The sequence below is a fragment of the Bos indicus genome, chromosome 27 (genome assembly GCF_029378745.1).
Source record: "Bos indicus isolate NIAB-ARS_2022 breed Sahiwal x Tharparkar chromosome 27, NIAB-ARS_B.indTharparkar_mat_pri_1.0, whole genome shotgun sequence".
In the NCBI taxonomy this organism is placed as follows: Eukaryota; Metazoa; Chordata; class Mammalia; order Artiodactyla; family Bovidae; genus Bos; species Bos indicus.
In genome coordinates, this window is record NC_091786.1 from 8,712,765 (window position 1) to 8,739,976 (window position 27,212).

Consider the following 27,212-nt stretch of genomic DNA (forward strand, 5'->3'; position numbering starts at 1 on the left):
GGGGTCGCAGAGCAGGACATGACTGAGCGACTAAACTGAAAAGGAACTTCAACAATTAAAAATTATGAGCTTTAAAAGTATGTTACAGTCTATGTATGATATCTCAATTAAAAATGTCTTATGCTTATTATTTGTCTCTTGAAACCAAAAGGAATCATTTGAGTGCTGGTATTAGAAATAGATACCTTTATATGTGCATATAGTATACATGTCAGAGAAGGCAATGACACCCCACTCCAGTACTCTTGCCTGGAAAATCCCATGGACGAAGGAGCCTGGCAGGCTGCAGTCCATGGGGTCACGAAGAGTTGGACACGACTGAGCGACTTCACTTTCACTTTTGACTTTCATGCATTGGAGAAGGAAATGGCAACCCACTCCAGTGTTCTTTCCTGGAGAATCCCAGGGATTGGGGAGCCTGGTGGGCTGCCATCTATGGGGTCACACAGAGTCAGACATGACTGAAGTGACTTAGCAGCAGTAGCCGCAGCAGTGTACATGTACATGTCTAACAACTTCAGGTCAGAGTTCTACAAGAGTAAATCAGGATCAACTAATTTGCTAGGGAGCGACAGGCTGTGAAGATTTTCAAATTTATTTTTCTGGTGGTACATGGTTGCCTAACATGTTAACGGACGGCAAACAAGAAACACAGGCATTTCACCTTGATAAAAATAAATATACTCTGAGTTTCAATCTGGCTTCTTTCTCCCTGTTCCAAGGCCCAAAGTAGGAGATTTCAACAAATCATCACACCTTATGGGAACCCACAAAAGTTAAGATTTTCCCTGCTGCTCTGAGTGTGAGGCTGCAGGATTATTTCCTTACTGGTTTTCAGGCCTCCATCAGCAGCTGCTGAGTCCAGCTTTCAAGTTCCTCTTTGTGAAGACCGACTGGATAGGCCAGAGAGGGTGTCTGTGAGGAGGCACCCCAGTCATGATACGTGGTGAGGTCTGAGCACAAGTGACCTGAGAGCATTCTCAAAACTACAGCTTTCCAGCCCTAACTTACAAAGACCATGAAACATTAAGACGAGTATAGGAAAAAAACAGAGCAGATACCCCGTAGGTGGGGACAATATTGTACATATAGCTTTATTAATGACTCCTGATGTACAAGGTCATGAAGGCAGAGATGATAATGAGCACGTACAGTTCAGGATGGCTGTCCACAGACGGCTGACTGAGTGCTCAGGAAAGCAAGGCGGACAAGAGCCACTGACTCATTGCTAGCCTCTGGACAGGAGATTCATAAAACCACAGTACAGATTAAGTTCCCTAAATCAACTTGCAGAAGAAATTAACAATACTAAATACTTATAGCTAAAAGTCTAGAGATTTTTGTGGCTAACAAACCTTCACAGGTTGAGAGCTCCATTAGATGAAAAAGTCCAAGAAAATCAACACGGCTGCTCATGAGATGCCCACATTTTCTAATACATGCAAAACACAATGCACCTTTAATATTAACAGCATTCTTTCCTCTTCAGGCTAGAAGACCATATTATTTAAAATTGATAAGTCATTGACTTACTACTGTAAAGGTACTGAAATTCAGTTAGAGCATATCATGGTGGGACTCATCATTACTCTTCCTTTGGGTCTAAATATCTTGGCTACTCTACCTATTTAAGTATCCAAATACAGATTACGTTTTGTGCCTTTACTATATCACTATGGAAATAAATCCCCAAAGTAGAAATTTCTTGAAACACTGAGCAGAAATCCAGAGATCACTTAAAATTAAACATATACAAAACACACACATACATATTCATTTTCAGGGGATATATAAAGCTTAAGTAAAAACAAAAATTTTTTTTCACATATAGAAAGTGAAAATGCTGTTTCAGCATAAAATTTATTGTTGTGCTTATTTTACAGAGTTTAGAATACATGAGGCACATTATTCAATGACAGTGAGTAGCCTTTTCAGCTTCTGTCTCTTCTTTAAATATAGATGCTGACAGAAAAGCTGGATTAGATGCAGTCTACTTTTTCCTCAGTTGGCGCACTTTTTAGAGGATTATAAACCATGAATGGAAACTGAGTAAATGTTGAAAGTTTATTGCAAGCAGCACCTGGGGCCAAAAAGAGAGAAAGCTGTTTGGTTAAATGCAGAATGCACATGTTTACAACCAGTACAGACATCGCTTGGGACAGCGGCCACTGCGTACCTGCTGTCCAGGCAGGCCATAAAGTGTGCGTGTAGCACACATCAGCTGACAGCCCACGAGACCTCATCATAAAGGCTGATGTTTTGCGCCTATACATATGCAGTCATTGCTACCATTATTTTAAAGTTTTCATACCTACCCTTTTTGTAGCAGAAGAAAATTTTCAGGTACATTTCCTAGTCACTGGGCCATTCCCTGTATCCATCCATAATCCTCCCCTCCCCAGGCTCCCTGTTCGTTTCTACTCTTCTATGCCCGTGGGTGGGGAGGCTAATTTGTCAAGATGGTCTCTGTCAGACAGAGACAGTTCTTCCCCAGCTCAGACACCTGGAGGGCATCCTTTTAATGCCACTACTTTCAGCATAAGGAGCTGGTCAATTTTAAATTCATCTACAATTATATAATTATCATTTTTACATCCTGTTAAATGCAACTTTGAGCTTTCTAAGATTTATTTCCTAAGAGGGAATCGATGAAACGGACTTATTTTAGACATAAAGCCTTTTCCCCCATAACTTATATTGACTTTTGCATTTTAGTACTTAAAAAAGCGTAAGGAATTCCTCCACCAAGTTTTCAAATACCGAACTGTGGGAAGTAAGAGATCAAAGCACAATAATAAGCAGTCTAACCTAATAAGTTGTATTGATCAGTAGGCCATGTATCTTCCCCATCTGAAATCTCACTAATGAGGAGCGGCCGTGGTTGATCTTGAAGTGCTTTGAAACTGTGATAGGTTCACATGAAAAGTAAATGAAGCAAACGATATGCCTCAAATACACTGCAAAAATAATTCTACCAACGCCTTTAGTTTACTAATTGGCAATACATTTTGTACCTGGGAACCCTGAGATCTAAATGACTGAGGCCTTTAAATAATGAACGGAAAAGAAGCAGGGAAGATCATTTATCCCTACCTACTTCTAACAAATAAAGGCATTTGACTAGATTAGCCCATCTCAGCATGCACTTGAGCTGAAGCTAAACTTTCCTTTGGACAGATGTCAAGGCTACAAAGCTAAAAACCAAAGACTGGATCCTAACCACTGCCAGTCAACCAAGGAAGGGTTCAGGTGCATTTTTAACCCTTTGGGGGTCTTGACACATCAGCAGTGAACATCTATCTACTCAGTATAGCCCCAGTTTCTGCTGCAGAGGAATAAAATTCCTCACAGCATTTAAAAGTCTCTGTCCTCATCAACATTTGCAGGTCCACACAAATATGAATTTCAAATCAAACCTACCATAACTTCCGGTCACGTTAGCACATATCACAGCCCCAAAGAATTTGGGAAAATACTTCTGGATTCTTGAGATCACTTTTTCACACGCTGTGGTTGGATTTTCTCCTCTTCTCATATATTCTACAGCTTGATAGCTGATTTAAACAGAGGCAAAAATTTGGTATCACAGAATAAACAAACTCCCAAGTTTGGTTACTTGAGGTTCCACATGTAAAACTTACAAAATTGTCAAATTTAATACAGTGCAGATAGGTGAACAGAGGCCCCTAACTTCTGTGGCAATACCAACAGAAAAGGAAGTAATGTTGATACCATTTCTGTCTTTTCAGCTCACCCACCCACTCATTTCAGATAAGCAGTAACGTATTTGGCTTTGGCTGAATAACTGTTTTTTAGTAATAACAGCCTAAAGTCAGGAAGTATAGAGTATAGTTTCTTTAAATAAGAAACAAGGCTACTGTCAATGGGAAGAAACAGTAGGCATGAAGAGAACACCTAACTGTAAGGGTTATCTTTCGGTCATTAACGGTATGTAGTGACTCCATTTTCTACTTCTGTTGTCAGTTTTCACGTTTTCTTAGCGGCCTTACACTTTATTTAAATAGATCCTAAGTATGCTCATCTGTGTAGCGCAGTGAGCGGTATTATTCCATTTCAGAGGACTATGACTGCTTCATCTGAATGATTATGACTGTTAAAGTGATAGTGTGAAGAGCTGGTAGGCAGGGTTTCTAAAAAGTTCTGCCACACACAGGTTCGGGTCACGTGGCACAGACGATTATGTTCTATCCTGACACATGGCATTGCCACGCGACTCTCTGGAGTCGGATGGAGGAGGGAGACACACCTTGGGACGAAGCGCATCAGGATGTCCCCGTCGCCCGTGGCTGCCGCGGCTCCCACCATGTCGTCAGCGTAGGCCCCAGACCCAGGGATCGGTGAGTCTCCTATTCGGCTTTGGGAGGGCACAGCATGGTCATTCAGGGTGCAGAAAACTCTCTTAGATGTTTCTGCTTAGTCACTGACTATCATTTCAAGTAAATTCTTCATCAGAATACAGACAAGCAAGATTTCCCTTAGTTTTTCCACTTGGGTTTTCACAACCCTGCACTCCTTACACGGCGATCAGACAGCAGCCCGTCACACGCAGGGGGACCACACGGGTTCACAGCCACCACCACCACCCTGCATTGTCTCACGCTGGATCGTCTCAACAGGTCCCAACCGCTTTTCCTCATCTACAATCTGTTCCTGCTTTCCAGCTCACATGCCAGCATTTCAGCAAGCTTTTCCTTGTGTTAATAATAAACCTTCCATGCTTTTCTGCTACTTTGAAGTAAAAGTCCAGGAATCCTTAAAGACCGCCTCAAGTCCGGCTCTGGTCTTCCTTCCCTGCCCTTGATAGATGTGCAGTTCTGCTCTGGCCATCCTGAGCCCTGAACCCAGGCGTGCACTGCTTCGGGTTGGCTTCGGACGTGGCTTGGACGTTGCCGTTCCCTGGCTCAGGCTCAGGGTCAGTGCCTGGCCTCTCTCTCTGGTCTCCCTGACTATCCCGGCCTAATCTGATCACCCTTGAACTCTGCAGCCCTGGCTCAGACCCCTTCTCCTTTGCACTTAGCAGCTACTCATGTATCTTCTTTCACAGTGAACTCAGCTATGAGGGCAGGGCTGTGCTCTTAAGGCTCTTCATCCCCCAAGGCACCTAGGACATATTGGCTGACAATCAATACATATTTTCGAGATCTGTTCTTTTAGAAACACTAACCCAGGTATTTTGAATTTTATACCATTTGTAGATGTACCAGCAGCAATATTTCCTGTCTTATGGATGACGACCATGCCTAGAAATTTAAAAAAGAATATATCATTGTAGTATCAACTCTACAGTGTACCTCAAATAAAACCAAATAATTGAGCAATTGGCAATATAAACATCCTCTTCCATTAATTTCAGGTAGAAGACAATAGGAATCTTGGGGATTCCGAAATTACACCAGTGGTATATAATCTGTGTGTTTTAATGACCTGGTTTCATGGCATCATTTTGTAGGCATCCCATTTCCTCACTTCAGACTGCTCACTTTTCAGTGCCTCTTCAACGATTATGCCAAAGAGAATCACTGCTGGACACTAATGGAAACTTCCAACATTACTGGAAATGACTGGAGAGACCATTTGAATGTGGCAAACATAAAATAATTAAAGAACTAAATATCAAACAAAGATTTAAAAATCATCAAGTGAATGATCATCAGATTTTTGTATAAGGTAACTGACCAAAATGTATACATATAAAAAGAATGAAAAGAATGTGTGTGTATGCCTATGTGTATACGTATTTTTTTTTCCCTTAATTGGCAGTTAATCAAAATCACCTTCTGGTTCATGAATAAGAATAAAGAAATTTAAAACTACAAGGAAGAAATTAAAAATGGCTGACTATAACCATAAAAACTGTAGAGAAGACAAATTACCAATAGTATCATGACCGTAACTCTGTGCTGTATCTTCGTAGGTGATACCATCTCGTTTTAAGACAGTAGGTGGTTTGTAGGGTCCACAGTATTTTGAAGAATCTGGTATAACATTCTGTAAATAATATTTAAGTTTTAATTTTTTAGAAGGGGTGATTTTAGAAATCAGCAAATGGTTATGTACAATCACTAAACATCAGCAAGAAACCAAAAGGACATCTGGTAACTGAAAGGTAAGAATTAAAAGCCAAAGGTTACCTAAGTCTTATGTGAACAGATGGATATAATTTTGCTAAATATGTAGTCAAATCTCAGAATTACCCAATATGGACTAGACAGCTATAATATCTGGACGAGATCCCCACTTTTTCTCTGTATATGCCAAAATGTCTCAGCACAATGGCAAATATAAAGATACTCGTTTTTAGATTAGACATGATTTTTAAGATTAGATTTCCTTTTTTTTTGGATTCCTTAAAGAAATCAGATATACAACCTGATTTTTTCAATTTTAGAATCTGTTCCCTGGCCAAGAAGACTTATGCTGAGATTTAAAGCAAAACCTATTTTAAAACCTTCCAATTTTCAAAGCTAGGTTCATGTGAGCATATTCTAAGTTGTACTCTCAGATTCTTTTATGAATCTTAGAGGCTCAAGAAAATAATCCAAATTCATAAATTCAGCTTGTGGACCTGGATTAGTATTAAAGCAAGACGCCTACAACTCGTGTCTTATCCGTTTGTGCACATGGTGCCTCCCATGACCTGGTGTCAAGCAGCGGTCTCTTTCAAGAGACTCCCTGGTTACTCAAAGGTAATTAGAATTTGGTGAAGAAATGGACGAGAGATCAAGGTACTCTAAAGGATTCTGCTGGGAAAGAAAAACCGATTTAGGCTAAAGTCCTGGTGGCTCAGACCGTAAAGAATCCACCTGCAAAGCAGGAGACCCAGGTTCAATCACTAGGTCGGGAAGATCCCGTATAGAAGGGAATGGCTACCCACTCCAGTAATTCTGCCTGGAGAACTGCATGGACGAGGAGCCCGGCGGGCTACAATATCGCCATGGGGTCACTAGCAGTCGGACACGACTGAGGATTAACACTTTCTTTGCTTTCCCATTGATTTACAGACAAATTATCTTTCTAGTAACAGACACCTAATAGTATAAATCTTCAAGGTGAATAAGGGTAAAATATAGAGTACACTGCACATAGATAAACTGTTAAGAAATACTTTAGATTAATGGTTTCCACACTTTGGGTTTTTAACACATGGAAACTTTTGCTACAAAGGAACAGAGAGCAGTTGCAGTGAGGCAGCCCCTTACCCCACAGCAGAAACCTTTTAAGTCCGAAGCCACTGCCAGGGGCCAGGAGCTCCCCAACGGGGATGTGGATCGGATGCAGCTAGGGAGCTTTCAAGACCACCTGTGCCCAGAGCCGGTTCAATCGCTGGTTCCAACGAGCAACCAGGGGTGTTAACTCACGCTGCAGGCAACAGGTAGATGACCGAAAGTGGAAGGACTGTCACTCAATATTTTCAAATAACACATGTATACCTGTGGCGGATTCATTTTGATATTTGGCAAAACTAATACAATTATGTAAAGTTTAAAAAAAAAAAAATCACGCATACATACTTTCCAGTAATTTGGTTGGCAATTTCGAGCACGCCAGTCTGAATGAAGAGCCTGAGAAACGTTGGTGGATAAATCCTCATTGATAAAGCCCATGCTTTCGGCAAACTTAGTGGCTGGAGATTGGGAACAAAAATGTACATGAGTTAAGTCTCTTCTTTTAAATAAAATGTATGCACAGGAAGTGCTGTGGGTCAGCTGTCTCCTTCATGGAGCACAAGGAGGGGGAAACACAGACGGTCCAGGGAGTATTCAGACTCAAGGAGTGCTGTGGGCATCGGTTTCCAGGTCTCCACTTCTCTACCACCTTCCTGACGCTCATCTTGTGATGTGTGTGAGGACACCCTGGTGATGTGTGTGAGGACAGTTCTCCTTTCCCTCCAGATCTTGCTCCTTCTGCTTTACAAAAGGAAAGGGACACCCTGCAACCACAGTGACTCTATGGCTCTAACTGGGGTGCAGTGCCTGGCATGTAAAGAAATGCTGAGACACCCAACAGAGGCACCACTGATTCCACGAAAGAGTAATGGCTCCTGGCTTTGTCGGGTAGCTTTCCATTCTGAACATCAACAAAACTGAAGGATGCCTCCTGGAGTTGTTCACTACATCGTTAAACGATGTAGCAAATGTGATTTTTGACTATAGATGGCGGTATGATTTTTAGTATATACCTAGGAAGGTGTTCAAGGATGTAGCACTGTGGTAGCAAAACTCCTTCTGTTCCCACCCTCTGTCATCATATGTCTCTCAGGTCTCATACCCATAAAACTGTAACACAAGACAGGAAATGATGCTGAAACCTTGTTCCCCTCCAGTAATTACTCATTTACTGATAATAAACTGATTCCTAAAATACCCTCCATTAAAGATAAAGAAAGTATGATTTAGAAGTTAAGGAACTTACCCGAAGTTAAACATGTTATGTGAAACAGCTGGATGTTGAACTTAGGTCTGCTTTTATGCACTATTTTATACTGAGCCCTTTTTTCAGAGTGAAGACTAGAGCCAAAAGACACCATAACGGAGCACAGTTGAAACACACCTGCCTCTCCTGCCAACAGCGTGTGTGTCGTGTGTTCCAGGACTTTGCGCGCCACGCCAATGGCGTTTTTAATTCGTCTAAGGTCTCCGACTGCTCCCACGTTCATGGTAGTGCTGCCAGAAACAAGCGCGGTAAGATTCATTCAGGTATTTCTATATGTTCACAAGTTTTTTACTTCAACCTATAGTGTTTTGTAGGATTAAACTCCACCGTCTTACCATAGAAGCGACAACACATTCACAAAGTTCATACAAATTCCCACATTCAGACATTTAAGGGGAAAAAACCCAGAAAATCAATTAGCCATATACTCCCAAAGCACTGGCCTTCTCAGTTGCCCACCGCTCTGGCTTTTGAAAGGGCCTTTAAGGCTTCAGGTCAGGGAAACCACAGGGTTCGTGGCTGGCAGGTAAACAATGGTTTCCCAGGTACACGTTTTTGTACTTTAAGGTTCTCTCTATTCTAAGGAGACCTACCTACCTCCATGTGATATTTCTATTATGATAACGACTTTTCCTTTCAAAAAATTTTTAAATTGAGGTGTAGTTAATTTACAATGTTGTGTTAGTTTCAAGTGTACAGCAGTGATTTGGCTTCTTTTCCATTATAGGTTATTACAAGATACTGAGTATAGGTTATATCAAAATATATCAAAACTTATACATTGTGGGGGGGAGGGATAAATTGGGAGATTGAGACTGACAAATATACACTACTACATATAAAATAAAGAGCAAGGACCTACTGTATAGCACAGGGAACTCTACTGGATAGTCAGCAATGGCCTAAATGGGGAAAGAATACAGAGGAATATGTGTAGCTGATTCGCTTTGTGGCACATCTACTAACACTACACTGCACATCAACTACACTCCAATAAAAAAATTAAAAAAAGAATAAACACCGTATATATTTGTGCATCTTGCTCTGGGTATAAGACTAACTGCAAATGTAGCTCAACCTGCAGCAAAGCCGCGGAGAGAAACACGGCTCTGCGCGCAGGGCGCCCCTACCCGTCCATGATCATGGCGTCCAGCGTGGTCTCCCCCGACTCGTCCGGGCTGCCCCCGAAGCCCACGCTGCCGTCACACTGCTGCTGCTCGCAGGTCGCGCAGCCACTCTCAACCGCGTCCAGGGCGGAACCTCCGGCCGCCAACGTCTTCCACGCTGGGAATCAAATCCCAATAGTGCTTGTGTAGATAGTGATTTCCTTTTCCGTGCCAAAGGCAACAGACCAAACATGGCACGGAAACGCCTATTTTAAAAACTGTTTGCACATTTACTCCAGTTAAGTTGAAATTTTCATTTATCAAGTGCTGCAAAGAAGTCAGAATGATACAGACAGAATTACATAAGACAGCTACTTACCATGAAGAATCCAAAGGCTTCAGCTATTGACGCAAAGTGAAAAAGTACCCATTTCTACTACGTGTGTGAAGAAAGAATACTTCTGTAATTCTGGGCCGTGTGACCCTGAGCTAATAACAACCTCTCCAGATCTGTTTCTTGCTATTTAAAATGGGGATACGAATCACACAGTAACTGAATTAATCCACCTGAGCACACATTGGAATTATCTGCTGTTATGGTACTGTTATGGACACTTGCTGTGATAGAGGCTACTTCAGTAGGTATATTTTTATTTAAAGTATTAGATATATTTAAATGATTATGTAGAAAAAATCTTATGATGCTATATCATTAATTTTCAATTTGCCTTTTAGTAGCTTCAGTTGTAAGTTTTAAAACGGAAGGAGAGAAATACCATACTAAATACTTATTTTGGCTCCAGTGGCCATGCTTTTAACACTAAACTATGTTCTCCAGAGCCCCATACATGGAAAAGGGGAGGAAGAAAAAAGGTCTGCAGTAGTCAATTTCTTTATTAATAAAAACAGAATTCCTTGATGGGTTGGTGCTACTATTTGTAAATAATTTAAGTATTACTACTGAAAGAACAGGCTTCAAAGTACATTTAGAGAAGTTTCCCCCTTGAATTCAGGCAACATGAAGAACTGTCTCCTGCCTGGGGCCCTGAACTTTCTTTTCTGTCTCCTTGTCGCTGGCAATTTCTTGCAACCTGTTTACGCATTCTCTGAATCATACGCACTGCCTGTAACATACAAACTTAAGGCCATCAAATGCTAAAGCCAGTTCAGCACCAGAAAATTCTATTAGTAGCCTCAAATGGGGGAGAGGAGGAGTAGAAGAAACTCCTGGGGCAGTACGAGTTGCAATGACTGGAACACAGTAAGAAAATGACAGAACCATGATATGTACAGGATGTTACCAAAGCACATAAGACAGGCACCTGACTCAGACTGGGTCTGAGGGTGCTAAATGAGGGAAAGCTTCCTAGAGGAGGTGATATCTTAGTTTAGTCAGTCTCAGTCCCAGCTGGCTGCAAATCAACATTACTTAAGCAGCTTGGAAAAAAAAAAAGTTTTGGTTCAAGCAGTGGAATGAACACCTCAGGAGTGGGGCCCAGGCACATGTATCTTTTGAGAAGTACTGAAGCAATTGCACTCATCTTACACGCTAGTAAAGTAATGCTCAAAATTCTCCAAGCCAGGCTTCCGCAATACGTGAACCGTGAACTTCCAGATGTTCAAGCTGGTTTTAGAAAAGGCAGAGGAACTGGAGATCAAATTGCCAACATCTGCTGGATCATCGAAAAGCAAGAGAGTTCCAGAAAAACATCTATTTCTGCTTTATTGACTGTGCCAAAGACTTTGACTGTGTGGATCACAATAAACTGTGGAACATTCTGAAAGAGAGGGGAATAACAGACCACCTGACCTGCCTCTTGAGAAACCTGTATGCAGGTCAGGAAGCAACAGTTAGAACTGGACATGGAACAACAGACTGATTCCAAATAGGAAAAGGAATACGTCAAGGCTGTATACTGTCACCCTGCTTATTTAACTTATATGCAGAGTACATCAAGAGAAACGCTGGACTGGAAGAAACACAAGCTGGAATCAAGATTGCCGGGAGAAATATCAATAACCTCAGATGTGCAGATGACACCACCCTTATGGCAGAAAGTGAAGAGGAACTAAAGAGCCTCTTGATGAAAGTTGAGAGTGAAAAAGTTGGCTTAAAGCTCAACATTCAGAAAACGAAGATCATGGCATCTGGTCCCATCAGTACAGTTCAGTTCAGTCGCTCAGTTGTGTCCGACTCTTTGCGACCCCATGAATCGCAGCACGCCAGGCCTCCCTGTTCGTCACCAACTCCCGGAGTTCACTCAGACTCACCTTCGTCAAGTCAGTGATGCCATCCAGCCATCTCATCCTCTGTCGTCCCCTTCTCCTCCTGCCCCCAATCCCTCCCAGCATCAGAGTCTTTTCCAATGAGTCAACTCTTCACATAAGGTAGCCAAAGTACCATCACTTCATGGCAAATAGATGGGGAAACACTAGAAACAGTGAGAGACTTTATTCTTCTGGGCTCCAAAATCACTGCAGATGGTGATTGCAGCCATGAAATTAAAAGATGCTTACTCCTTGGAAGAATAGTTATGACCATCCTAGACAGCATATTCAAAAGCAGAGACATTACTTTGCCAACAAAGGTTCGTCTAGTCAAGGCTATAGTTTCTCCAGTGGTCATGTATGGATATGAGTGTTGGACTGTGAAGAAAGCTGAGTGCCGAAGACTTGATGGTTTTGAACTGTGCTGTTGGAGAAGACTCTTGAGAGTCCCTTGGACTGCAAGGAGATCCAACCAGTCCATCCTAAAGGAGACCAGTCTTGGGTGTTCATTGGAAGGACTGATGCTGAAGCTGAAACTCCAATACTTTGGCCACCTGATGCGAAGAGCTGACTCCTTTGAAAAGACCCTGATGCTGGGAAAGATTGAAGGCAGGAGGAGAAACGGACGACAGAGGATGAGATGGTTGGATGTCATCACCAACTCGATGGACATGGGTTTGGGTGAACTCCAGGAGTTGGTGATGGACAGGGAGGCCTGTGGTGCTGCGGTTCATGGGGTCGCAAAGAGTTGGACACGACTGAGCGACTGAACTGAACTGAGGATGATGATAATGTATAACCAAGACTGGAACCCCGTATTTCTAGTGACAAATACGGCATGTCAGCTCAGAAAGTAAAGGTGAATAGACGATGCTTTATTTGGGAACTTGGTCGTTTGCCAAGCCTAAGTACAGAGTTACTGCAGATAGGTCAGGGATTAGAAAGCAGAGGTGCTGAGGCCGACAAGAGACACAAGCCCAGAAAATACAATAAAAAGCAAAAGAAGGTGCAGGGGCCCCTGGAAGTCTGAGCAGAGACCGTAAGTGCCGTAGGTCAGGGTGGAAAATAGTGACCGGAGTCCGAATAGAAGTCACCCCGCCGCTGATGACCTAAAATGCAGCTGTGGCGGGGAGGAGGGTGCGGCGCAGGAGACGCTGCGGCGCGGGGGTGCGGGAGAGCCCTGAGGGGCGGTTGCGGAAGGTAGGCCGGCTCCCGGCTTCCGGCCCCCGGCCCCGGCCCAGCGGCGGCCCGCCCGCCCCGCGAGCTCGCGCAGCGCAGCCCCCGGCTCGGCCCCGCACCTGCCATGGTTGCATTCCTGAAAGGCCAAGTGTTGAGGACCAAGGGCAGCTGGCCGAAGCTGCGCGCCGGGGCTGGGCCGAGCAGCAACAGCAGCAACGGCAGAAGACCCGGCTTCCACGCCATAGCTGCGCGCCCAGACCGCCGCCGGAGGTCACAGCCGCCGCGGACCCGCGACCCGTGAACCCGGAACTCGCGGTCCCGGCGCCCCGCCCATCGCCCCGCCCCGCCCAGTCCCTTGGGGCGAGGCCCAGATCCTCAATTCTCGCGAGACGCGGTTTCCGTGGCCCCTTGAAGTCTTCAGGTCGCCACGGTGTTGTCTGTTTTTCTTTTTGTAAACTATTCAACCAAAAGTTAGTACGAAATTGTTCGGCTTTGGCTTACGCGATCCTGGGAACTTTTAAATTTGATTTCGTTAGTCGAAGTTGGTCAATTTGTGAAATTTACAGTGTGCTCCGTGCGGTTCCTTGACGCAGATACGGGGATGGTTATTGAGTGCTCACCTATAAACCAGGTTTATATTAGACTTCTCCCACTCTACCTGCAGTCGTCTCTCCGCTGCAGTTTTTGTAGGACGTCCTCTGGTTATAAATCCCTGAGCTGAAAGAAATGGGAGAAACTGGAGAAGGGGAATTTAACAACTGTCTACACTGCTCGCTGAGGTGTGCTTTGTTGTACCTCTAGGGCGAGAAGCTACCTCCATTCATTTCTGAGTGTGTTTTACTTGTGCCTGGCAACATTAAGTGCTTAATACATGTTTGAATACAAGCAGAATGGAGACTTTACCTTGTTGAAAGATGAACTGAAGCGCATTAAAGATTCTGGGAACTATTTCTAAGTAGACATACCATAAAACATAATTCTCGTTGAGTGTTCATTTAAAACCTTTTATTTATATGTATCTAATTTACTTGTTCTTAACAATTAGATTTGCTTTTGGAAATTTTATGAAACATTAAACAGCTAATCATTTTAAGTTATGTTTCTTGCTGACAAATTCTGCAACTGAGGGAAGGAGCTGCTTTGACTTTGTAAACCGAGGTAGAATTAAAAATACTCTGTTTAATGCTAATAGCTTCAAAGATTGACCTGTTCTAATTAAGTAGACAAATTAGGTTTTATTTATGAAGATTATCCTAGATCACGTGAACTTGAAAAACAGGTTTCTATATTTCTGTGAGTATATTTTATATACTGTTTGCCTTTAAACCAATTAAAATAGAGCTCTTTACAAATTAATAGTGCCAATACTACTGGGAAGCTTAAACAAATCATACGACTATAACACACATAGATACTATAAACGTACAGACGGATGCAAACAGTTTTTATAGCTTTTGTTTTAAAATGTTAGGCATGAGGCAGGTATGATAATGCAAAACCCACTAGCTTATAAAAGATCATTGTGTTTCTGGCAGACGGAACAAGTTAAGGTTACCTCTTCAGATAGCTTTTTACTAATATTTATGAAAGAGACAAGATTTTTTCATAGGCCTGGATTGCAAAATAGCCAGCCTTTTCTCTCTCTGTCTCTCTCTCCTGATAAGAATTACCTTGGTTTCTAGAGAAGACCAAGTAGAACAGTTACATCTCAAAAGACAGTGAACGAGGGCAAGTTCCACCAAGAAGGACTCCTGTTTGTAAGTCCAAATAATTTACAAAATCTGAAAACATTTTGAGATGAATTGGGGAGGTTTGGGGATTGGTTAAAAAAAGAAAAAGGAAAAAAAGCAAAGGAATGAGTGTGCTGTGAATTGTTTCTAGAGTTCCATTTCCGTTCTTGTCAAGACTCTATCTGTAATACAAATAAAATATTTTTAATTCCTCAAATAATTGGACTGCAACCTGAATTTTAAGAGACTGACCCAACCATCCAACCACTTATCCTCAATTTGTTTCTTTATGCCAGGGAGAAGATCTTCCACTAAGGTAAAAATCAGAAGATTTCATTGTTTCACATTTAGAGTTCTGTGTCTTTGGAATGTTTTAGCATATCCTTCCACAAAGGCTTCCTAATGTGTTTCTCTCCTCCTGGGTACATAGTTTTAGTTTAGAGGACAAAACCTAAAAAAACACATTGCTCTCAGCCTTTTAAAATCAGCTTCCAATTTGGCCAACTTCTGATAATAGAGCTACTTTAATATAAGTTTTGAAAAATCCTCTCAAATACTTTGTCAGGTTTCAGCTGGAATGGACAGTAAATATTCCTGATTGTATTAACTCCAAGACACAGCTTCCCTTGTGTCTCAGCTGGTAAAGAATCTGCCTGCAATGCGGGAGACCTGGGTTCGATCCCTGGTTTGAGAAGATATTCTGGAGAAGGGAAAGGCTACCCACTCCAGTATTCCGGCCTGGAGAATTCCGTAGACTGTATAGTCCATGGGCTTGCAAAGAGTCAGACATGACTGAGCCATTTTCACTGGATGCAAGGGGCATTTCCCCAGGAGGGTACAAAAGATCCCACTCCCCCAAGATCTGGCATCACCCGCAAGACAGACAAAGCAAAGACTTAGAGTTCTCCCAAGATCTGGCAGTCTCAGTGGGTTGCAACCCACATGTCTTCCAGGCTATGTTTGCAGACTCCCAACGTGAGAACTGTCAAGCCAAGTTCTCAGTTCACAAATGAGACAAACCAGCAGACATAGCTGTCCCTGGGACAGAGAGTCACCATCAGGGAGCATCTAGAAATCTAAGTCAGGAGTCACAACCCAAAGATCTAATTCTCACAAGTGGGTTTTGGAAACTGTTCATTCCTCTTGGCCAAGCTCCACAGTAGAGATCTGGGAGAGCTGCTGCTGCTGCTAAGTAGCTTCAGTCGTGTCCGACTCTGTGCGACCCCATAGATGGCAGCCCACCAGGCTCCCCCGTCCCTGGGATTCTCCAGGCAAGAACACTGGAGTGGGTTGCCATTTCTTTCTCCAATGCATGAAAGTCATTCAGTCGTGTCCGACTCTTAGCGACCCCATGGACTGCAGCCTTCCAGGCTCCTCTGCCCATGGGATTTTCCAGGCAAGAGTACTGGAATGGGTTGCCATTGCCTTCTCCAGCTGGGAGAGCTGACTTTGGTCAAAACCCCCACCCTTTGCCGGCTTTGCCAGTTTCCCCAGGATCCCGGCTGCAGGCCCTGGAGCAGGTGGGGTGTCCCAGCGGGTCTCATCCAGGTCCCCAGAGACTGTAGAGAAGGAAAGATAACATTCCCTCTATCCTTTCTGGTGAGTGCTTGTCTGAGACCCCTCTTCTCTAGGGCACTTCCTGAGTGGAGGTGAAAAGCCCTCCACCATGGCCTCTGTAGTTCAGGTTATCTTTGTGAGTTGAGCCTGCCTGTTCAGCCTGATAACAAAACTTGATTCACCTGTGGTGCCAGGCAGAGCCCAGTCCAGCTCACGGCAGTCCCCATCCACCCCAGACCAAGGCTGGCTTCTGTGCCAGATCCAGGTGGACTCCAGCCAGTTTCAGGACCCAGCTCAGACAAAGGAATGCTCAGTTGAAGTCTGAAAGCTCAGACTAGGTTCCAGGGTGACTCACCCATGACCTCTGGAGCTGGCAAGAAACTGTGAGCTTGGGGCACAGCAGGCACCTGCGTTTGCTTGCTCTTTGCTGTTGTTTGTGTGTGTGTGGGGGGGTGGGGTTTATTTCATTCTCTTTTCTGATGCTGCACTGTTAAAGGATAAACTGAGTCATATTAAAATTTATTTTATTTATTTGAGCAGAAATTAATTTGAATCAGGTAGTAGCCTATGTAGAAAGTAGCAGCTCGGAGGAGCTGTACAAAATGAAAGATTTTGACAGGCAGAAGGGAATGCAAACAAGGTGGTTACACCAGCACTACCCCCCGCCCCCCCCCCAAAAAAAAAGCAGATTGGTTGGTTCAAGTTTACTTTGCTTTAGGGCAACAGGGACCATTTTTGTGCAAGACAGTCTTTCCACGGACCGTGGGTGGGGTTGGTTTTGGGATGAGTCAAGTGCATTTATTTACTGTGCAGTTTATGTCTAATCTAATGCCACCACTGATCCAGCAGGAGATACCAGTCGGCCACTCACAGCTTGGAGACCCCTGCTTTAGGGGAGTACAGAAGGCTTCATGAGCAAATTATCTAACTAGTACTGATCAGATGGTTACTGATTGACTGGTTTACCTTTCCATTTCTGGAAGAACCAAAACTATTTTTGTAAGTCTCAGTTTGATGATGTGGAGCTTAGTGATTCCATCTGGGGGGCTGTCCTCTTGTTTTCAACCATATGCATGGCTCGTTTGTTTAGCTCAGTTGTCTGGGGAGATGGCAGAGCATGAACCTTCAGGGGCTGGAATGCCTGCCTGATTGCGAAGGTAAGCCACATCACCAAATGATATAGAGGAGTGTCTATCAATCTGTCCAGACTTTTAAAATATTAACTTGGTAGGAGTTGTAAGGTTTACAGAAACTTCAAGGCTCTTACTGCTATGAAATTAAGTATAAACAGCCTAAGATAGCCTGGAAGAATTCTCCTAAGATAAAGAAATGCTATTAAAAAGTTAGGTGTCATTGAAGACAAGTGTTACAAATTTCTGCTCAGGGTTTTTGGAGGAGGAATGAGTCATTTGTGCTGGGGTAATCAGGATAAATTAATGCCAGCTGAAATTTAGAAGAGGTGAAACAGGTTGAGAAAGCAAGGAAAACGTGCACTGTCTTTTCAATTAATTTTTGTTAGCACCTGCACTGAGCCTTAGTGTTCTTGATACACCCTTGGGGGCCAGGCCAAGCCTTCAGGAAAAGAAAACGTATGATACAGTACATGAAAAGACTGGTCTCTCTGCTCATTGCCCTCTATAGCTATCTCTGGTTCTTCTGTCGAAAAGAACTGAACTTTGTTGTGCATGCTCAGCTGCTTCGGTCATGTCCAGCTCTTTGCAGCCCCATGGACGGTAGCCCACCAGGCTCCTCTGTCCATGGAATTCTCCAGTCAAGAATACTAGAGTGGGTTGCCATTTCCTCCTCCAGGGAAACTTCATGACCCAGGAATCAAACCCACATCTCCCTATGTAATATAACGATAAGTCAAGACAGTTATACATTATTTTTATTTAACTTTAGAATGCATTACACAGTTTTCTTTGGCCAAAAGCTTATTTTTCTAAATGGAACTTACTTGTAACTAGCAATACTGTGGGAGAGTTCTCAAGTTCTGGATTTTAAAACGTTGTTGTTTAGTTGATCAGTTGTGTCTGACTCTTTTACAACCCCATGGACTGTAGCCCATCAGGCTCCTCTGTCTATAGAATTTCCCAGGCAAGAATACTGGAGTGGTTTGCCATTTTCTTCCTCCAGGGGAATCTTTCAAACCCAGGGATCGAACCCTCATTCCTGCATTGACAGGCGGATTCTCTACCACTGAGTAACCAGGGAAGCCCCTTTTAAAACATGGGGTGACAACCTATCGGCATGATTAATTCATATAATCTTCCCTTGGCACACTTTTCATCTGTAAGATGGAGAAAAAAGAGTGTTATTCTTTATCTTAGAAAGTTTGGGGAATAAGTTAGGAGATGTGAGAGAATGGTAAAGTACTACAAGAATTCGGTTGTTTAATTGGCATTTGCCAAGCAATTGATGTCAGCGAGGAGGCAGCCCAGAAATACACAAAGCAGCAAAATGAAATTTCGCCATTCAGAATTTTCTATAGGACTACTAAAAAGTTGGCTGGATACCTAGAAGGCATTCTGTAAAGTAAGCACTTTGATTTTCTCGACTGTCTTAAATGAGAATTAAAAAGAATGTTTTCCATTCTCTAAAATTTGGTTTAAATTCTTAAAAAGATGGTCCATGGCAGGGTTGTGAGATTTCTGGAATGTCTTAAAAACAGCATCCTCCAGCCTTCCCAAATGGAAACTTAAACGATGTTACCAATAGAGCCTTCCTGTGTTGGATGAGGAGGGGGGCACAGGTGGCTGGCTATAGGCTCCCTCTTTTGCTCTAAACTTCATGGCTTTCAATTTATCAGTCTCCAAAGGATGAAGAGTTGAGTCTCTTCTGATAGCATTTGAAGCTGTGGTTCCACAGAGGATTTAACGCTGTAGTTGCAGGGAGTCTGGGTATTTCAAATCTGAGGCTTAAAAAACTAAGCCATCCCCTCCGGCTTTTGCACTGATGCTGTGAAATCCATTTGAGAAACATGCTCGTGTTTTGCTACTCGTTCAAAGCTGTAAGCGTGACTTGGCATTGAAATAATAATTTCTTTTTTCAAAAGCTCCCCTCTGAACTATTACCTGGGTTATCTACATACAGGTTGTTTATTTGATTGGCATATGCTCTTGTCAGATTTGCAGACAGTAAGTAATGATGGTGGCTCATGTTACAACATTGTGGTACTGCGTTTCTCATTTCTGTCCAATTTTACGCTCATCCTGGGACACTTGATGGTTCTACCTGATTGAATATTCTAGATGTAATTAGAGTCATTATATAGAAATGTGTTTTATTATTCTCTAAATGAGAAAACAAAGAATTCTTCCTTTCTGAAATATTTTTTCTGGTTCACGCCCTTGAACCCATTTGTCAAATCATAGATTCAAATCCCAAACTTTTATTTTTTTTTAACTTTTTAACCTTTAAAAATCATCTTGGTGAAGTACAGGACCAAGATTGTGTAGTAGAAGATGGCCCGATTAAATGATTTCAAGGTAAGTTATATGAATGTGCTACAATAAAGTTACAATAAGGATATAGTAGACGACTTTACGTGGTGGAATCTACTTTTATGACAGTTGTTTACCGTGTTGTGATGTCTTCATGAATGTGATTCTTTAATAAAGGAGGACACGGCAGAGCAGACTTCGTGGTATCTTCCTGTCAGTTTAGATATCACCTGGCACCACTAACTGGTGTCACAATTGGTTTTAATGAAGAAGTTTAACAATAAAAACAAAATCATAAAAAAAATCAGTGATTCACAGGATTATGCTCACCATTTAAAATAATGCTCATCCAATGATTTAAGGGGAAAAATATTCTAATATGAACAAATGTATCCAAATAGTCTGTTCTTTCCCAATGGTTCATATAAACTTTGAAAAGGAAGGGTTATTATACATGTGACTTAGTGTTCATTTTTTAGAAACACATATGTGGTCAACAATCTTCCAGTTATCAGTAATCTACCCCTTATTAAAGATAAGGCATTAATATTTTGGTACACATCTGTTAGGTGAAAAATCTTGACAGTACATGCACTGGTGTGTAACCTGCCTTTTAAAGATATCTTTAGCCGCTTTGCATGTCACTAATATTCTTTACACCATTTTAGTCTTTTTTATTGTGAAATATAATGCAAATATAGAAAAGGACATAAAGCAAAAAGATACAAAGAATTTTGCATAAAATGAACACCCATGTAATCACCACCCATGTCAACAAACAGAATATTTAGAGCACCCTAGAAAACCCTTAACCATTCATACAACATACTTTTTTACTGGAGGTATGACAATCATTCATGTCTGAACAGAAATTTACTGCTTTCGACTGTCTTTTACATAGTATAGATTTGACCAAGGAGTTTGTTCAGGGTTTTTCTACATGCAAAAACCTTGATCAAACTTCTTGGCCAACCTAACAGGTGAGAGTGAAAGTCACTCAGTTGTGTCCGACTCTTCGTGACCCCATGGACTATACAGTCCATGGAATTCTCCAGGCTGGAATACTGGAGTCTCTAGCTGTTGCCTTCTCCAGGGGGTCTTCCCAACCCAGGGATCGAACCCAGGTCTCCCGCATTGCAGGCGGATTCTTTACCAGCTGAGCCACCAGGGAAGCCCAAGAATACTGGAGTGGGTAGCCTATCCCTTTCCCAGTAGATCTTCCTCACCCAGGAATCAAACTGGGGTCTCCTGCATTGCAGGTGGATTCTTTACCAACTGAGATATCAGGGAAGCTCAACCTAATAGGTATTTGTATATAAGTCATTTTTCAGAATTAGCCTGTCAGGTAGTACACTGAATTTATATGATAGACTGTAGCAATTAAAATAGTATCATGCTAGCTCATGGGTGAAGGTCAATACCAGGAATTCAGGGCCCTTACATGGCTCAGGTGGGTGGGCAGCATCTATTATTAATGGGTTTCTGAAGAGTCAGGACAGATTTAGAGTTTAGGCAGCTCTCCAAATTCAGGGCAGATTCAGAGAGTCAGGTGGCTAGAGGAAATGAGCTCTCATTCTGAGGAAGGGGCTTTTCTACCCACCTACCATCTTTATCATTTTCTCATCTCTTTCCACACCATCTTAGGGAGCTGTAAACTGGATAATTTTAATTACATCCCAAGGCCCTGATGGTATTCAGTAGTTTAAGTGCCCTAATTACCAGGCAGCCTTAAGAGTAAACATTTAGGTCACACATCTTTAAACTGTTTGAATTTCACAGGTTTAGGATTATGATGACTGTGATTTTGAAATTTTGTATTGGCTTTAAGTGCTCAGTATCAAATAACAGAAAACTCAGTGAAGGTTTAAAGCAAAAGGAATTTACTTTGTTGCACAAAACAAGAAGCAGAAAGGTGCTGGCCTTGGCTCAGTAGCTGGAAGATGGTAAAGCATCCGCTTATAATGCTGGAGACCTGGATTCGATTCCTGGGTGGGAAAGATCCTCTGGAAAAGGTAATGGCACCCCACTCCAGTACTCTTGCCTGGTAAAAACCATGGGCAGAGGAGCCTGGCGAGCTACACTCCATGGGGTCGCAGAGTCGGACACGACTGAGCAACTTCACTTTCACTTTACTTGTCTTATAGTCACAAGAGAGCTACTGTTGCTCCAGATATTGCATCTGCATTCAAACAATGGGGTGGAAGAAGGATCTGGTATTAGCCACACTGTCTTTGTCTTTGTATCAGGAAGGCAAAAGCATTCTCAGATGCACCCAGCAGAAAACCACTTCATTCTCATTGGCCAGAATGGTGTCACTTGGCCTTTCCAGTAAAAACCTTCATTCCATACTCACAACATTTTCTTTTTCTTTCCTTCATTTTAAGGAAGAGTCTGGATGTTACTTCTGTGTCAGTGTAATACATAATAGGAAGAACACGTACAGGAAGAGGTCAGATACTGAGGGGACCCTGAGAACTCAAGACTTTTTTAAGTTTCTAACGTCTTTTTGAAAGATTTTTGGACTTCAGCAGAGTATAAACTTGGAGTCTGAGCCACTGTTATTTAGATCTCAGGGATCAAAAGAACCTGATTCAAAATCAGAATGATGAGTATGGTGCTCAGGTGGAAAGGAACAGGGCCATTCTCCCTCTGCAATAGAAAGATGATTATTCTTTAGAATAAGAGATTAAAGGAAAACTGGGGACTTTGTACCTGATAATCTTGATCTTCTCTGGGAGTCATAAAAATCACCTGCCAAGATTATAGTGAGTTTGAAATGGTGACTAGAAACTGGTGAGGGATTTTAGAAGATTCATTATTTCAAGTATTCATAAAGGTGGGTAGTAATTGAACAGAACAGATGGTGGAGCAGGAAGGCAGATCCCCATTTGACATCAAGTTGCCTGATGTTGCCAAATCCTAAATAATCACTGTCTTTGCTTTTCTTCAGTATCATTTTAAGTGGCCTGACTTATAATGTAAAAAGTGATAATCATCCTGTACTCCGTTGATGGGAAATGGGTTGGTTTTGCTGATAATGGCAACATCCAGACTGAATGTTGTGTGTGTGTGTATGTGTGTTTAATGAAGAGTCAATAGACTGGGTGAATAGAGAGCTGGAGAGCGAGGCGGCTGTGATAAATGGCAACAGCCCTCTTCACATAGGAGGACTGCTGCATCCTAGGCTTCAGAGTCTGTCCTCAGATTGAGGAGGAGGAATCTTGCCCTGTGGGCTGACTTTGCCTTAGAAACCGCAGGAGCCGTTTTGCTTTTCTTCATCCCTTACCTCCTCTCTCTCTGTCCCTTCCTTCTCCACCTTCTTCCTGCCCTCCCTTCTTTCCTTCGTTCCTTCCCTCCGTCTTCTCTCCTGGTCCTCTCATCTCCTTCTTCCCTTTCTTTTCAAAAGTAGTTTGTTGGTTGCTCATTACGTGTCAGGGATGTTTTTATGTGGTATAGATACAGCGGTGACCAAATCAGAGAAATGCCTACCCTGATGGAACTGATCTAAACCTCTGACATAGGTACCCATCCAGTGGGAGCCTGGGAGGAAGGTGAGGCGGCGGGAGGAGGCTGCCTGCCGCGGATGCTTCTGGTGCCGGTGATGAGAGATGGCGAGATTCTAGCTGGGTTTTAAAGGAAAGGCCTGTAGACTCGCTGATGGCTAGGACGCGGGGTCTAAGAGGCCCAGGTGCCGGAGACAACTCGGGAAGTGAGCAGACACAACCCAGGACGAGACGTGGGACAAAGAGTAAATTTTCGGCTTTGGGAATGGAGTGACCTTGGCGACGATTTCAGTAGTGTCCTGCTCTGACAGGTTTCTGCGTATTAGGAGGGCAGAGTCTGTGTTTCTTGCAGCGGCCTCAGCGGGGCTCACAGGAGCGCTCACCAGGCTTAAGGGAGGCGCTTCCGCCGGCGATTCATCACAGGACTCCCTGCTGACTGTAGCGCCTTATCTCAAAGAGGGGAGTCCGCTCGGAAAGGCAGGAGAGGCTCTCTCCTGTTTTAACTCCTCCTGTTGAGGCTTGTAGTGAGCCCTTGGCCTTTCCAGTCTGGGTTCTGTGTGATAAGTCAGGATGACACTGAGCGGACTCACCGTGACGTCTGGAGCCGAAGCTCCCCGCAGGGACGGGCTTGCCACCCTGCCCTGCGTGCGCTCTGTGTTCCTGACCCAGGGGGAGCTGGCCGGTTCTGGGTCTCGCGGGTTGAAGACCATCTGCTTGGTGGTGAAGGGCTGTCCTCTGCCTCGACCTTGGTTTTTTTCTGAAAGTGCTCATCAGACTTCGGTTTGTCTCTCCTGGATTCTGTCTTGCGGTTTACTCAGAACCCTGGCTCAGGAAAGGCGTCCTGGGGGTGAAGTTCCCTGGGGACATACAGCAGCGTTGGTCACATCGCCTTCTATTTTTCACAGCGATTTACAGACGTAGTCCCACGCACGTTAGCTCATCCGTGGCTCCCATTGTGCAGGTGGAGGGATGGGAGTTTTTAGCAGGTCATTGACACAACCAAACTCATTGTTACCAAGAGTAGCAGTGAGATGCTATATTTAGGTCTCCTCACTACTAAACATAATGTTTTCCCCCTTATGTCCATGATGACTTTGGACATATATTAAGGGTGAGTTTTCTTTGAGTCCTTGGGGGTAATGTGCACATTCATCAAAGTCTGAGCAGCAGCATGGAGAACCTCTGTAAAAAGCGTGAAAATAGAAAACTCTCCTCTATATATTTTATTAGTCAAAACCCTGTACATTCGTTCATCCATCTCTCATTTGAAGTATGTCAAATTTTTCATTCGAGCCTGAAATGTATCCAAATATATTTTCTTTGAGAGTTGCCTTTCATAGTTTTTTTTTTTTTAAGTGCTGAATTTTGGTATAAATTTTGTTATGTTTTTTGATCGGGTGGTATTTGTGACTCTATTGGGAAATGAATAATAACATCCCCAAACTGTCGAAGAATTTCTATAATAGCTGCTTTCTCCTGAGTACCTCTGAATGCCATCTTCTTGGCAGAATGCAGTATCTATTAATTATCGCAAAATCTTAAAAGTCTCCAGCTTCAAAATGGAAACTATGTTGCACTTATTTTTATGGGAAAGAAAATCTATCGTGGTGTGTGCCCAGGAGAGTCATGACGGCAGATAAAGCACGATGTGAATGGCGCTGGGCAGGTTCCAGGTGGCAGTAACTCTTATCTGCAGCCAAGACCATCAGCAAAAATAGGACAAACGTGGGAATCGGCCACCGAGGCTGTGCGTTTACTTCTAAGAGCAACTGTGCCATCTCGTTTCCAAGACCTGAGCCACCCAAACACATTTTTCTGCATTACATAACGCTGTCATTTAAACACTGTCATTCCAACGTGAAGACCAGCTGTGCACATCAGGGCCCAGCTGCTGGGCTGAGGTACCGATGAGCCATCTGGCGCTTGGTTCTGGGTGCTTAAATTCCAGCCGGGCATTTCACTCCATATCCAGCTGTGATAAAGTCAATTGAAGGCTGCATATTATTCCTCAGAAATCACTCCTTGGGGACATTCCTCAGAAATAAATTTCCACCAGAGGTGTCATTGATTGGTTCTATACTTTCAATGAGAGCATTTGCCAAAATAAAACCAAACAGAGAATCGTTCAGTCATTTTGCTGTCTTTGTGTGAAACAAAGCAGTTAAAGAGAATGAAGCTTTTTGGTCCTTCTGCAGATTATTTGTGTACATGGGCAACCTGCAGTGTAGCTGCCTGGCTTCCTTCATCTCTCTGAGAGGAACAGTCAGGTGCTCCATAAAGGCTCAAACAGCAAAGGCGATAATTAGCCTGCTTTCCAGAATCATTCTGTCCACAGGTATGTGAGACGGCAGACTCGCCTCTCCCTTCATACCAAATGTTTTCAAGGGAAGGATCTGAAAATGCTGCCTTAAGTTTTTATACGTGTGACTAATCGTGGTGTCCTCGGGAAGAAAAAGACCTTGAAAAATTAGACTTAACATTTCAGCAGTTTCCGTCATTTCTGTTGCATAACTGAAACCATGGACCTCAGATTCGGACTTGAACCCACCATCTTTTCACTGAGATCACACACCTGGTCTCAGGACTTAGTGAGGCTCAAGCACTTGATGTCTCACTGCAGAAAAAATTCAGTGAGAGACAAAGTGATAGGTAAGAAGAGGATTTTTATTTAGAAACACACTTTACAGACAGAGTGTGGACCATCTGAGGAGGCAAGAGCGACCCCAGAGTATGAGGTCATCAGTTTTTATAGGGATAGATCATTTCCTAGGCTAACATGTGGAGGAATAGTCCAGCTATTTTGGGGAAGGGGTGGGGATTTCCCAGAATTGGGCCACAGCCCACTTTTTGGCCTTGGAACTGTCCTGGCGACCATGGGTGTGTCATTTAGTGTGCTGATGTGTTAGGAGAGAAGGCTGAGGCTCAAGTTCTAGTGGCAGTCAACTTGGATCTGTTTGGTCCTCAGGCTGTGTTATTCTTTCAAAGGTTGTGCCCTGCACCCTTCCTTCCTGTTTCATAAGGATATGGAACTATGGATTTAATCTTTATTATGTTTTAACGTCTTCAAAGGAGCCGACTATTCTTATAACTTATTACAATGTTTCACTTAGTGATGCTGTATAGACAATTTTATCTTAAGCAAACAGCCCTAGGATATATTAATTACTGAGAATAGAGTTATGCTATATATTAGTGTATGTTAGCTGTCAAATACACTGACTGAGATTGAAATAAAATAGTTTTCTTTTTCCTTAAAATTAATTTACTTTGTTCTGTGATTTCTGATTGAAAAAGCTAACCATTTATCCCTAGATGGAACCTTCTTTTGAGAGCTTCAATTGCTAATTTAAACACACAAAAAGTGAATATACGTGCAGAGAAAGTATTCAGTAAAGACACTTTTCTTTATTATCTTTTCGGAGTGTTTAGAGAAACTCTTGTATGGGGATTATATGAGTAACCAAAACACAGATAAGCACAGTAATGCAGCTTCCAATGCGTGTGTATCACGGTTCCTCAGAGAAGCAGAGTCAATAGCATCTGTATAAATAGGTAGAAATAAGAGGAGATTTATTAGAGGAATTGTCTCATGAGGCTGTGGGGGCTGAGGAGTCCCACAGTCTCTTGTCTGAAAGCTGGAGAATGAGACAAGCCAGTGGTGTAATTCAGTCTAAATCTGAAGGTGTGAAAGCCAGGAGCTCTGAGGTCAGAGGTGGGAGAAGTTGGGCATCCCAGATGAAGAAGAGAATTTGCCCTTCCCCCGCCTTTGTGTTCCACCTGGGCCTTCAAGGGATGGGACAGTACCACCCGCATAGGTGAGGGTCTGCTGAATCAAATGCCGGTCTCTTCCAGACACACCCACACAGAAGGCCCAGAAGTAATGTTTTACCAGCAGCATCTGGACATCCCTGAGGCCAGTCAAGGTGACACAGAGAATTCACCACCACAGAGTACATTCAAGTTGGGTGGTTT

General features: G+C 43.0%; 1 protein-coding gene across 1 annotated transcript; it reads right to left on the bottom strand.

The window, feature by feature from the left end:
* Positions 1-1,069: 1,069 nt before the first annotated feature.
* Positions 1,070-13,327, bottom strand: AGA (aspartylglucosaminidase). The gene is made up of 9 exons (XM_019953556.2): positions 13,127-13,327; positions 9,585-9,738; positions 8,572-8,684; positions 7,533-7,645; positions 5,895-6,009; positions 5,186-5,261; positions 4,268-4,375; positions 3,421-3,554; positions 1,070-2,080 (listed from the first exon to the last, which is right to left on the bottom strand). Exons 1-9 carry the CDS (start codon positions 13,248-13,250, stop codon positions 1,980-1,982), a joined length of 1,038 nt encoding a protein of 345 aa, XP_019809115.2. The 5' UTR covers positions 13,251-13,327; the 3' UTR covers positions 1,070-1,979.
* Between the last annotated feature and the right edge of the window lie 13,885 nt (positions 13,328-27,212).